The 12,816-nt window shown below is 45.6% G+C and overlaps 2 protein-coding genes across 3 annotated transcripts in view; one reads left to right on the top strand and one right to left on the bottom strand.

The window, feature by feature from the left end:
• RSF1 (remodeling and spacing factor 1) overlaps positions 1–3,672 on the bottom strand; it is a 1,138,572-nt gene extending 1,134,900 nt beyond the window's left edge. The window contains exon 1 of the mRNA XM_069639968.1: positions 3,365–3,672. Coding sequence (XP_069496069.1) covers positions 3,365–3,542 — 178 coding nt within the window. The 5' untranslated portion in view covers positions 3,543–3,672. The remainder of the gene's footprint in view (positions 1–3,364) is intronic.
• Positions 3,673–4,258: 586 nt separating this feature from the next.
• Positions 4,259–12,816, top strand: part of AAMDC (adipogenesis associated Mth938 domain containing) — a 339,865-nt gene continuing 331,307 nt past the window's right edge. The window contains exon 1 of one of the 2 annotated variants that reach the window (XM_069639951.1): positions 4,259–4,475. The gene's annotated coding sequence lies outside the window, so the exon portion shown is untranslated. The remainder of the gene's footprint in view (positions 4,476–12,816) is intronic. The other variant, XM_069639947.1, reaches the window with a different exon arrangement.

Here is a 12,816-nt window from a genome sequence, read left to right as displayed (position 1 = left end):
ACTTGGTGTAACATTGATGACTGACTGTATAAAACCTAAAAGAGAATATATAAGTACGTCAACATCACTTGGTCCAAGAACCAGCTGAAGATTAACACAGATGACATTGTGATGATTGATATATTCAAACAAGCTTTAAACAAGAATCCAAATCAACCTATTAAAAGACTTTATGAAACCATGTAAATCGAGAGGAACAAAAGAAATAATATGTAGTGACTCTTTGGTTTTTAAACAGAAAAAGGAAATGGAGGTGGAAATCCGAAAACTAAATAAAGAAAGACCTGATAATTGGCGAGAGCTAAGACTCCTTAGGAGACAGAAATATAAAAACTGGCCAATTGCCACTCGAGCACAAAGACTACAAACAGAAGCCGAAGGAAGGCTAAAAGCAATTAGAGAAAATAATACCAGAGATAATTATGGACCTTATTAAACAGAGGTACTTTTAAAATCAGACCCCATGATAAGTCTCATAAGTGAACAAAGATGGTGTGAACATTTTTATCAATCTGTTCACAACAAAAGATGATTCACTAACTATGAAGCAGAAGCTTAACATCCAAGAATGGGAATTACTATCAGAAGCAAGAAATAGCCAAGCTACCTACCAACTGCTTGGATGATAAATATTGACCAAGATGACATTAAGAATAAATCAACTAAGCCCATCTAGGGCAGCAGGACCTGATGGGGTCTCAAACTTTCTAATAAAAAAGACCCTGAAAAATGGAGCAAGTTGATATTGCAAACTTTTCAACAAGTGTTAACCACTAAATGCATACCAGATTCTTGGTGCGATGCTCTGATAGTGACAATACACGAAAAAGGAGATCGAGCGGACCCCAATAACTATCATCCTATTGCGCTTCTTGACTCATGGTGAAATTGGTCTATCAATAACGAAAAATTTGAAATTGTCAATACAATGGTCTACTTGGGAGTAAACATTAATAAAAATATCAACGATGCTGGTCACTATCAATCCCTAAGAAGCAAAACTAAGAACTTGGCAGCACAAGGAAGGCGAATCCACCAGCAACATGGTAAATTCTCTGTGATTCCATTATTAACCTTTTATCGACAAAAAGTAACTGCCATACTCACATATGGTGCAGAAAGTATGGTTTGTCTGCCATGGACTATTTGGTCACTACTAGGAGGACTGTTTTGGAAGAACTGCTTAAACCTCCACAAATGCTTGAAAATAGCAGTCATCCGCGATGAATGAAAAGCTCCAGTCATTAGAAAGCATGGTACTATGGAAATCCATTGCTTTATACAGAAAATCACTACTCCAAGGTAAAAACTCCCCGTTAGACATCCTTCAAGACAAACAAGGGAAAGACAAAACAACTCAAAACTGGTATTCAAAAATCTCAGATATAATGTACGATCAGAACTTAAGTAAGGAAGAGCTGATTAGTAATCCTATGAAGATCAAAAGGCAAATAATGAATAATGACTGAATAAACTGATCGTCTAAGACCAGCAAAAGAATTAGAGAAAAAGGGGCCTCAATAACATTCCTAATTACTTGAAAAATTTCCCTCGCCCTATTACCAAGATTTGCTGATTCGTGCGGGACTGAATATCTTGCCAACTAATGAAATTGCATTACAGAAAGATGATCACAGAAGCGACATCTTGAGTTCCCTGAGTTGAGATGCTGAATAGGCAGAATCTCTGTCCCACTGGGTGATGAAATGCCCCATATTAAGACATTTACGAAATAAGCACCTGCAAAAAGCCCAGCAATTGAACTGTGTTGATTTAGATCAAAACGGGTGGGACAGAGTTCTAATGGGAGAACGCAGTGCATAGAGATGCTGAAACTGATTTAAGCAATTTTGAGAAAAATTGAGCAAATGGATTTAGCTGAAGGAAAGAATGGATATGAGGATAACAATATATGAACTTATGTTTAACTATATTGTGTTGAAAGGAACGAAGAAACTGCTAGCAAAAGATAGGAGGAATGAAGAAAATATGTAAATGGTTAATTTTAAATCTGTAAAACTTCTGTGATAAAGTTTACTTATTTTGTATCTTTTTAAACCAATAAACATAAACAAAAAAAAACTGGCTTAAGAATGCTGTGCGCCGCTGCACTATGAAGGCTGACCACTGATTGGCTCACCAAAGACTGTCCACAGAACAAAAATGTCGAACACAATAAAAGCTGGTAAATAGACTGGGATGTTGCAAGTCAAGGCCTCTAAATATCCAGAACCACCTCTACAGAGAAGCATCAAAACAGAACAGAAAATGAATCTCGGGTTTTCAAATAGTTCACGCCACCCACACAAAAAAAGCTACAGCAAAAGATCTAGCAGTGCAGGAGAATTCTTTGGAATGCCCGATATGAAGCATCCACCAAAAGTAAACCTTCTGCCACCTCTAAAAGCAAACAAAAAGCACTGCCTTCCCATCAAACTTTGAATTAGGAAGACCTCTTGATCATCACACAACTATAATCACACCCATATCCACACCTGGGCATCATCTCAATTCAAAGTTATACATTACATAAAATCACAGCTACAAAATCAACAGTGCCAGAAAGCTACCCCGATGGTAACAAAAAATTAAAACATAAGTACAGAGACATGCTGTAAATTCTCAAAGGAAAGGAAAACAACATTCCATTCCACAGAAAGCTGAGTGAATAACGTTTAGGTAAATAGAAATGATTTAACTTACACAAAGTTAAACTTCATTGCCATGTCCCCTGTGAAAATGAACTGTAGGAGGTGGCTGGTATGTTGTGCAATGCCTTATGTGTAACACAGATAATTAAATACACACAGACATAAATCCGATAAAATCTTGCGGCCGCTGTTCCTGACAAGAGTGCTATACATACCTACCATGCACATACCTGCTACAGAGCATATTAATGTACATACTCTGTGCCAATTCCGGTATTTCTTTCAATGCCCCCTAGATACTATGATTCAGTCAGCGTATAAATTAGTCTATGTGACAATCTTTCCCAGCTGATTGTATGGTGATCTTTTAAAGATATTTTGTTTCTGTTATGTACTGTTTAAGCAATGAATTATACTATACCTGGCCCTTACCCTATTGCTATGGTGATGCCCCCGCTCACAAGTGCAGATCTGGTCCTCCGGTCCAGGATGATGGATGTCACCATGAGCAGGGGCAGGCCCCCATACAGAACAGCAGCAGTTTAGCATAGTAGCACAGGGCTCAGCAGAGCAGGCATATGCACATTTACCAAACCCCTGCAGAGGACACTCTAGCTGTGCTCAGTCCAGAAAACTGACTAGTGAATCTACCGGCTGCAGAGTAGACCACAACTGCTTCCCTGGCTATTTTGTTCCCGCCCCCTGTAGCTCACCTGGGCCGTTGTCCCGCAGCACCCTCTCCAGCTGCGGAAAGGTGAACTCGGGCAGTTCCAGCAAAGCCCCATAACGTTCCAAGAAGGAGCAAATGACGGCGAAATCCGGCCACGAGTCCGGGGACAGCTTAGTCTCCACAGGCGCCAGCGCCTCTGCTGCTGCCTCCGCGGCCGCCATCTTGGACCTGCTGGGGGAGGCGGAGGCAGGCCAGGGCCTCCGAGGAGCCCGCCGCGATCCCACAATGCTCCGGAAGAGGCAGTAGCGAGGGAGAAGGTGACGTTCCTCCCCGCCTTCCCCTCCCACCCACCTCCCTTGCAAGGTAGCGTGCTTTGGCCTCGTGTGACACAGGAATGAAAACAAAAGAGCATAGAGAGGGGGCGGGGGACGATGTTGGAGCGTCACGGTGGAAATAGAAAACGCACTACGGCGTTTAAATACCTAAATCGGGTTGCTTGCATGAACGCAGTAGCCATGTTGGGAATGTTGCCGCCATTGTTTTATTCACTTGGCCATGCTAACAAAATAACCATTCAAGGAGATTATTTGTGCGTTTTTAATTGACGTGCCTTAAATAACCCGAATTTAGAGTTTTTTTTCATACAATATACTATGCATCGTTTCTTTTGATGTTTTCGTAACTATGACAAATAAAACAAGTTCAAGCTTTTAAAGTATTTATTTCTTTGACAAGACTAGAAAAAAGGAGCTGTGTATGTACTGTCTGAACGATTACCACTGGTCTCAATAAACGGTCGGTGAAATTGGCTTCGGCTCGTTAGAATTCCAATAGTGTCTTGTCCTGTCTTTTTTTCTGATCCACAGAAGTGGGCGGGCTTTTTAAATGCACAGGCGCTGTCACCACTACTGGCAGGCAGAACAGGCGGAGTTAGAATGTCAGCAGTAACCAATAGCCTCGCAGCAGAGGCGTGCCGGTTTGTGTTTTTGAACGCCCTCAAATTACTTGTAGTGTATGTATACACAAAACTGCAAGGCAGACCTCCAGCGGTCAGCTGATTGCTGCGGAAGAAGCCCGCACAGGTGGTTGCCAGTCTCAGAAGTTGCGAGTATCGAGGGGCAAGGGAGACGTGCTACATTGAACGTTCTGTCGCTGTAAGTACAAATGTAGCTGGCTCATGGGGCCAGACAAGTCAAAACTGCAGACTCGCATTTCCGTCACCCACAGACTGATTCATGTGAGTGGTTTGTGGGTCCACTTCCTCGCGGTTTATGTAGCACCCGATGTACTCTTACCCACGGTCCCCGTTCCTTTCTGCAGATGCTGTCAAAGTCGTGATTTGTTTACTTTGCATTCTGGGGCGCGAGTCTTTCAGTTATAAATCTAGGAGAGGACTACAAATGCAAAAGTGACCCACACCTGAGTGACTTGACCAGTATCTGCCGAATAGAATGAGGCAGGTGTATGTGGACGCGCTTACAGAATTGTATATGACAAAAGCATGGGCACAGAAAGACATACATTACGTTCAAAGTGATGCACGTGGATGTGGTGGCAGAGCTAGGGAGAAACAGCCTAGTTGTCTCATATTTGTAGTTCACCGATAGTAAGAAATGACAACAAACCCGTATAATAGAGGTTTCTGGTGTGCACTGTTGGACTTTCCTTAATGCACATGACATAGCAACATTTTAGATCAGCGAGGGGTGATTTTTAGACGGAAAGTGTAAGAACTGAATGTGATCATTGATTTGCGGTTGAAGATTTCATTTTCAGGAGGGAGAAATCGCTACATATTTTTTTTTGGGACAAAACAGGAGTCTCCCGTTCGAAATAGGGACGGTTGGCATCTTCACATGATTACACGCAAAAGCATCTCTGCTCGCTCCCCCATTTACATTCTACAAGTCACAAAGAGCCCATACTCGTATTCAAGACAACACCCAACTCCTATACAAGATTGTTTTTTGTTAAAAATAATTCTTACTTCCAATTCTTACGAACACACATTTCCCAAATAGAATAATCATATAACAAAATGGAGTTTGAAACATCCAAATACTCTCTAAACCCTAGTGAACACGACAAACATGCTATGTTCAACATACAAATGTTGTTTCAACTTCACTTCGTCACATAATCCTTCAACCAAATTGGGGGTATCCTCGTCCTCCTCCTCATTCCACCAATCTCTCCTCGCTCCTCACAGCAACCACTCTCATCAACCCCCGCATGGCCACACTGATCACCATCTACAACAACGCTATGCCAGCAACCACTCATCATTTCCTCTGAATCCAACCAATACTCAGTGGTGGAAATGGAAAAATGTGAAGGGGGATCCCACAAGGGCCGGTGGTGGGGATGGCGTTTGGATGTATGGGCGGAGTTCCAAGGGAGCAGAGTTCTGAGGAGGCAGAGCTGATGGTTGGACTCCACTCAAAGGAAATATTCAAAATATTAATTTAAAAATGGTGCAATTTCCAAACTCCACACAGGACATCATGTCCACTTTAAATCACTTGCATGGCAGTGGTGCACCCAAAACACTGTCGGTAAGGCAGTGATTTTTAGTACATTAAGGGATCCATACACCCACTGTCTATGAGGAGCACCTATTGACAATTTTTACATGTTCCAGAGGGAGGTGTTACACCTTACAGACACTGGTCCCTTTGTCATCGCGGGCGACTATGTGGTGCTGTGGTGAGGAATTCTTCCAATACGGCCGGCGGACTTGTCTGTTCCGCGAATTGCAGCAGTACAGTCTTTTCACGTTTTGGATTGACGTTGCCGGCTACGCATGTGATCCCATATACAGACCAAAGACCAGTCGTCCGATGCCTCGCTACTGCTAGAATCAGTGCTCTGTAAGTTCACATCTAGGATTCTATTGTTATTTCTATTTCATGTGCTTTTTCCCTCTCTTACTATTATTTTCTTATTGATCGTAGATCCAGGCTTTCCCAGCGGCAAGCTCCTTCCGCTGCCAATAGGCTCAGAGACTTTCCTCCGTTCCGCTCCAGAAATATGCTCTCTTATTTGCCTGCTTTCTCTTGGAAGACAAGCACTCACTGTTCTTTCATTAGGTAGTTGGCATTCTTCTACTTTTATGCCGGTGCTTTAGGACTCTTTTCTCATTCACGGAAGTCCCAGGCATAATAAGTTTCTTGCATATGGGAGTTTTAGTCCCTCCCTTCTATCCATCAAAGTCGTCGATCGAACCTTAGGTGAGGTCTAGTCACAACTGGTTTCCCTTTATCCTTTCACTCCTTTATTTTCACAATAGAAGGCTATACTTATGTTACTGTGCTTTCCTCCTTAGAGAAGATTTTCAGCTGCACATAATTCATTATCCAGCTGACTGCAGCCTTCCACAAGACCTGGCTCCGAAGTCCCTGCTATCCAGCCGCTACACAGGGTTTTCCCCTCGGAGGGTTTCCCTGAGAGCAGTGCCCTCTCTCTCTCTGGTTTCCTTTACCCAGGCGGAGGCTGGCAAGGCTTTCTGGGGCATCTTCACTGCCACATTTGTCTTTCCACTTGATTCTCTGCTGTCTGCCCAGGTGAGTGCTTGCCTGGAATTATTCTTATGTGCCATTAATTATAACAGGAGGCCCCAGCCGAGGAAAGAGATCTACCACCAACTCGTTGCTTGGAGAAGCGACTGACCCTGAGGGAGTTGGAGGCGGGTGAGTGAAGAGCTCGAGAAGGAAGATATTTAGGAAGAGAGAGTTGAAGTTATTGAGGCCCCAGAAGACCTTGTGGAAAATGCAGAGGGTTTTGAACTTAATCCTTGCAGCCATTGGGAGCCAGTGTAGCGATTTCAGTCCTATAGGGATACAATCCCTGGGCTTGAGGCCAAGGACAAGTCTTGCAGTCCTGGAGGGATGAGTTGCAGAGGGAGGAGGGTAGAAACAGGCAGATTTAGAAATAGGCTGTTGCAATAGTCCAGCTTAGAGAGAACCAGAGCTCCGGTGATAGTGAGCTTCTGGGGGAAGGAGAGGAAGGGAATAATACCCCTGAGGAGGTTCAGCTGTTAGTATGACTTCTGAGAGACGTCAGAGATGTGAGGAGAGAAGGAGAGTGTGGAGTTGAAGATGACCCTGAGGTTTTTAGCCTTGCAGATGGGAGTCGGAAGAGGGCCAAAAGAGGCCGGCCAGAGAGCGACAGGAAAGGAGGGAGCGGGTGTGCCGATGAGGAGAATCTAAGTCTTACTGGCATTAAGGCAGAGGTAATTGGCGGCCCACCAATCCTGGATAGTAGACGGAGAGCTGAGATGAGAGACGGAGAGGAGGTGGCCGAAGGTAGCCTGACAGCCATCACTATTAACTCCTCTCTGAGTCTCATGAGGTATTCGCTTTTCTTCTCTGACCAACAGACTATCTTCCACAGACCATTCCTCTTTCACCTCCCAAAACAGCAATATCTTTTTTTAAATAATAATGAGAGAAACCTATCTTCCCGATCTCTAAAGAGATTTCCCTACACCAAAGGGTGGTTGTCAAACTCCAAATGTTTGTCCACTGTCCAAATAACCTACGCTAGCCCTACCGCTAACAAAAGACATAAACATAAATGGCTCCCTATAAATGGTGAAATGGGATCAGCCCTTGGGGCATATTTCTATTGGTCTCTGGTAATAGTTCAAGTCTGTACTTGTCGACAATACCAGGAGAATGAATCCCTTCTACTGGTCCAACAGTTCATTGCCTCCAAACTACTGTTTGGTAACCTTGTGCCTTAGTTTCTGATTCAACAATTTAGGTGCAAGAACCAGGCACATTTGTATTTATTTATTGTGCATTTGTAAGGCACTTATACATCAAGTAAATTGTGTGTCAAAGCGCCCACAGGGCAACAGGGAGGGAACATGGGAATGAAAAGAAAATATAACAACGAAAGAAATATGCAGATCCAGTAGGCCTTGTGAGCATTCAGAACGTGCAAGTGCAGGGAAATAGAAGGGAGTGGGGGCTTAGTGCAGGGTGTACCAAAGTGGGAAGTGCTATGGAGTAAACAGCTGTTAAGTGACTGGGTGAGAATGGTCAGCTGGCAATAAATAAGTGCAGGCTTGTGGTGGCAAAGGCCAGTGGGTGCCAAGACAAGTGCATGCCATGACAAGTGCTGGGAGTGGACGGAGGCTGAAGGCGATTGGGTATGGAAGGCCAGGATCCAGGCAAACGCATAAGGGCCCTGGTCAGCAATCTCAGCAACTGTGGTGTTTAGCAGAGGAGGGAGGAAGGAAAGGAGGAGGTGAAAAGGAGGGTCTTAAGGAGTTTCTGGAATTTGAGGAGATCCAGTTTAAGAAGAAGAGGTAGGGGGAGGCTGTTCCATAGGAGGGAGCCTGCCGAGGATCGAGATCCGCCACCAGCTCGCTGTTTAGCAAAGCGCTTGACCAACAGTTGTTGCCAAAGGAACGTAAAGATCTGGATGGAGAGTATTTAGTGAGAGCCAGTTGTAGATAGCATGGTCCCCGGCCCCAAACAGCATTAGGGATGATGCGGAGGGATTTGAATTTGATCCTTGCAGCAACCGGGAGCCAGTGGAGAGATTTTAGGGCTAGAGTTATGCGGTCCATGGGCTTGAGGCCAAGGAAAGGTCTTGCAGCCCTATTCTGGATTAGCTGGAGAGGTTGAAGAGAAGAAGAGGGTAGATTAAGGAAGAGGCTATTGCAGTAGTCAAGCCTAGAGAGAACCAGAGCTCTAGAGACATTGACCTTCTGGTGGAAAGTGAGAAAAGGAAGAATTCCTTTGAGGAAGTGGAGTTGAAAGTGGGGCTTCTTGGCAAGGTCCTGAATGTGAGGGAGGAAGGAGGAGTCGAAGATGACTCCAAGGTTTCTGGCTTCTGATGAAGAAGGGGGAGAGCCCATAGAAGATGGTCAGAGTGAGGCGATGAAAGAGGGAGCAGAAGTCCTAATAGGAAGGATCTCAGACTTGCTGTTGTTGAGGCAGAGATCATTGGAAGTACACCATGACTGGATGGCAGATAAGCAGACGAGAATAATGAAGGAATTAAGGAGAGGAACAGAGGGAAGTTTGAAGAAGTGTTGTGTGTCGTCTGCATAACACTGGAAGTTGGGGGAGAAGATGGAAATAAGGTGTGCAAGTGGAGCAAGATAGGTGTTAAAGAGCCAGGGAAAAATGTTGGAGCCAGGGGGGACACAACAGGTGGAGAAAGAGGTGGGGGAGGAGAAGGAGCCCAGAATAACCGGGGACAGACGGTCATTGAGGTAGGAGGTCAGCCAGTCTAGTGCCCGCTCCGAGATACCTAGCATATCGTGGAGCCATTTTATGAGGATGGAGTGGTTGGCAGTATCAAATGCTGAGGAGAGATCAAGTAGGACGAGAACAGCTGGAGAGTTGGAGTCAAGAGATGCAAGCAGTTCCTCACGGGTGTTCAGAAGAGCAGTATCCATGCCTCTGGTTGCTCAGAATCCAGCTTGATGGTCATGTAGGCACCCAACAAGTTCAGTGTGCTGGGGCAGTTGGGGGAAGAGCAGCTTCTCCAAGAGTTTACCAAGGAAGGGGGTGATAAATATGGACCGGTAATTGGCTGGACAAGATGGGTCTGCAAAGGTTTTTTCAGGAGGAGGCGCACAAGTGAGTGCTTGAGGGAGGAGGTGAAAGTTCCAGTAGCAAGAGTGTGATTGCAGAAATCAGCAAGTGCAGGGGCAAGAGAGCAAATATTGTCCTTAATGGTTCTGGAGGAATAGGGGGAGGCCTTTTTGGAGGAGACCTTCATGGGGCGGGTAACTCTGGTGACCTCATCAGGTGTAATGGGAGAGAAAGGCAGAGGGGGGGGGGGTGTGAGGCCATAGGCAGCAGAGGGTGAGGAAAGGGGAGGGGGAAAAGGGATGCAATGGTGCTCAGTGTGTGGCCAGTGCATTGCAGAGGGCCTGCAAGGGAAGCGGTGAAGAGGAGACTGTGGAAGAATTGGCTAATTCCTTGCAGATTTTAAAGAGTTTAGCCGTGTTGTTGGATGCACCAGAGATGTGCGCCTGGATGTGGGCTCTTTTCTAGGCACAAATGGAGAGTCAGTATTGCCCTTGGAGCAGGCAACAGGCCAGTTTATCAGAGGTTGAACCTGAGGTCTGCCACTTCCGTTCCGCAGCTCTGCACTGGCGTTTCAGTGCTGTAAGTACAGAGTCGTACCAGCTGGTACACTTGGAGGCATGTTTCAGGTGGATCCTCATGACTAGGGCAAGAATGTCGGGAGTGTTCATGATGGCGAGATGGAGGTTGATGAGAGCAGAGTCGGACGTAGAGTCTGCAGTGGGAGGAGAAGGGATGAAGGTGGATGTGAAGGCAACAGCTGACACTCGTTTCATCGGACGGATGTTCGTGAACAAGGTTGGCAGGGCTGGGGAGAGGGCAGTCAGGCTGAGAGGACCTGGGTGAGGGGAGAGGAAAGAATTGTCTGACCAGGAGAGTGGGGGGAGAGAGTGAAAGATCAGTGTGGATGAAGGCATCAAGGGTGCGTCCAGCCGAGTGGGTAGGACCAGAAGGGAAAATGGAGAGGGGAGCGAGGTGCAGAGGTCACAGAAGAGAGTGGCTGTCGTGATTGAGGAGTCAAGGTGGATGTTAGTCACCAAGGAGAAGGAGTTTAGAGGTAGTTGTGAGGAGAGAGGAGGAGAAATCGGTCCATTCACCAAGGAACAAGGTGGTATAGCCAGGTGGCCTGTAGGTAGGGGCAATGGTCAGAGAGGAGGTGGGAGAGATGACCAGCTTGCAAACCAGGCTCTCAAAGGAAGAGTAATGCTGGGTGGGTATGAGGGAAGAAGGGACCCACTCGGGGAAGATCAGAGCAACCCCACCACCAGCATGTTTAGGGCAAGGCTTTGAGATAATTTTGTAGCCAACAGGGAGAAGGGAGTCAAAAGCATGCCTGAGTTGGCATTGAACCACATCTCAGTGAGAGCAAGGATATCGAGGTCAAGGTCTTCAAAGAGGAGGCAGAGTGTTTGATGGCAGACTAAAGCATGGCTAGATGCAAGAGGTCCGCACCTTTTTGAAAGTTTTCTGGGGAGAAGTACAGGGGTGTGGTACACCAGTAGTAGCGGGGTGGGCAGAGAGAGTGGAAGAAGGAGTGACGGGTGTGGGAAGGAAGTTGATGAGGGACGGGAGGCGCCGGTCAAAGAGGAGGAGGATGTTGGGTTGAGGACCCTGAACCAAGATAGTGCCAGTGTGATAGACATTAATGATACACCTGGATGATGCAAAGCTCTTCAAGAGTACTTCCCATCTAGTGCCACCATTAATGGGTGAAGATGTGAGAGGAGAGAGAGTAGAGATGAGATGAGGGGTCCATAGATTTGGAGAGGGGACAGAAAAGAGGATATCAGTGAAGACAACCGGTGAAATGGCCGCTCTAAACCAACACTACTGGCATCAATACTAATCTTAGTTTTCTTCCTATGTCAAATCCTCCAAGTCCCATTGCTCCACAAATGCTGCCATCTTTAATGAGTTCCATTGCTTCCATGCACTCATTACGCCAAATGTGCTCTCGGTTCTTTTAATTTTCTTTTTAATTTATTTTTAAATTTTCAAGAAAACAATTGACCCAACAGTAATAAGGCAAGGGGAAGGAGCACGTACATCAATTCATCAAATTTTCAGTCCAAAGTACCCTCCCCTGAGTCCATCTCCATTCAGCAGAGCATAACGTTGCATTATCAATTCAACTTTAACTAGATCATGAACAAATTAATTTATCAACAATCAATTGGAGAACAATGCAAGAATAAACAAACCGAAGAAGCGGGAAAGAGAAAAAAAAAACATTCAATAAATTGGAGCCTGTGCAATTCTTAGCAATATCCTTTCTGTGCAGAGTACGCAATTTCATGTCTGTCAGTTCATAAAGTGCCTCATCAAATCCGGCCTAAAGTACAGCTGCTCACTATCCTCCACATAGTCCAAGAAAGGGTTCCAGATCCGTCTGAATCTCGATAGCTTCCCTTGTAGCATAGCATAGCAGTGAGCTTTTCAAGACCCATCAATTCCCACACCTTCACCCACAAGTATGCCACCTATGGTCCCTCCACCGCTTTCAAAAATCGAGCCCTGGTGATTCGTGCCGCAGTAAGTAACTGCGCAATTAGGGCTGCTCTGGACCCCGTCATCGGGAAGGACCCATCTTCAGGCACGTCACCTAGGATTAGTATACGCGGGTCCATAGGAAGCAGCGTGCCAGTAACATCCTTGATCTTGGAACGGACCTCTAACCAATAGTCTTGGATGACCGCACAATGCCACCACATATGCCCTAGATCACCCTTTTCACCACACCCATGCCAGCATGTATCAGGTTTACCCGGGGTTCATGGCATGAAATCTAGTCAGTGGGAAGTACCAACGAAAGCATATCTTAATTGCATTTTCTTTTACCAATGTACATCTGGAGCTCTTGTGGGCTCTATGCCATATGCGCTGCCAGGATTCCTCTGGGATTTCAACTCCTAACTCTCTTTCCCACGATAACATGTAGGGGAGC

Source organism: Ambystoma mexicanum, chromosome 7q (genome assembly GCF_040938575.1).
Source record: "Ambystoma mexicanum isolate Mex_15411 chromosome 7q, UKY_AmexF1_1, whole genome shotgun sequence".
Lineage (NCBI taxonomy): Eukaryota > Metazoa > Chordata > Amphibia > Caudata > Ambystomatidae > Ambystoma > Ambystoma mexicanum.
Note: the sequence above shows the minus strand (reverse complement) of the source record. Positions and strands in the feature narration are given on the sequence as shown.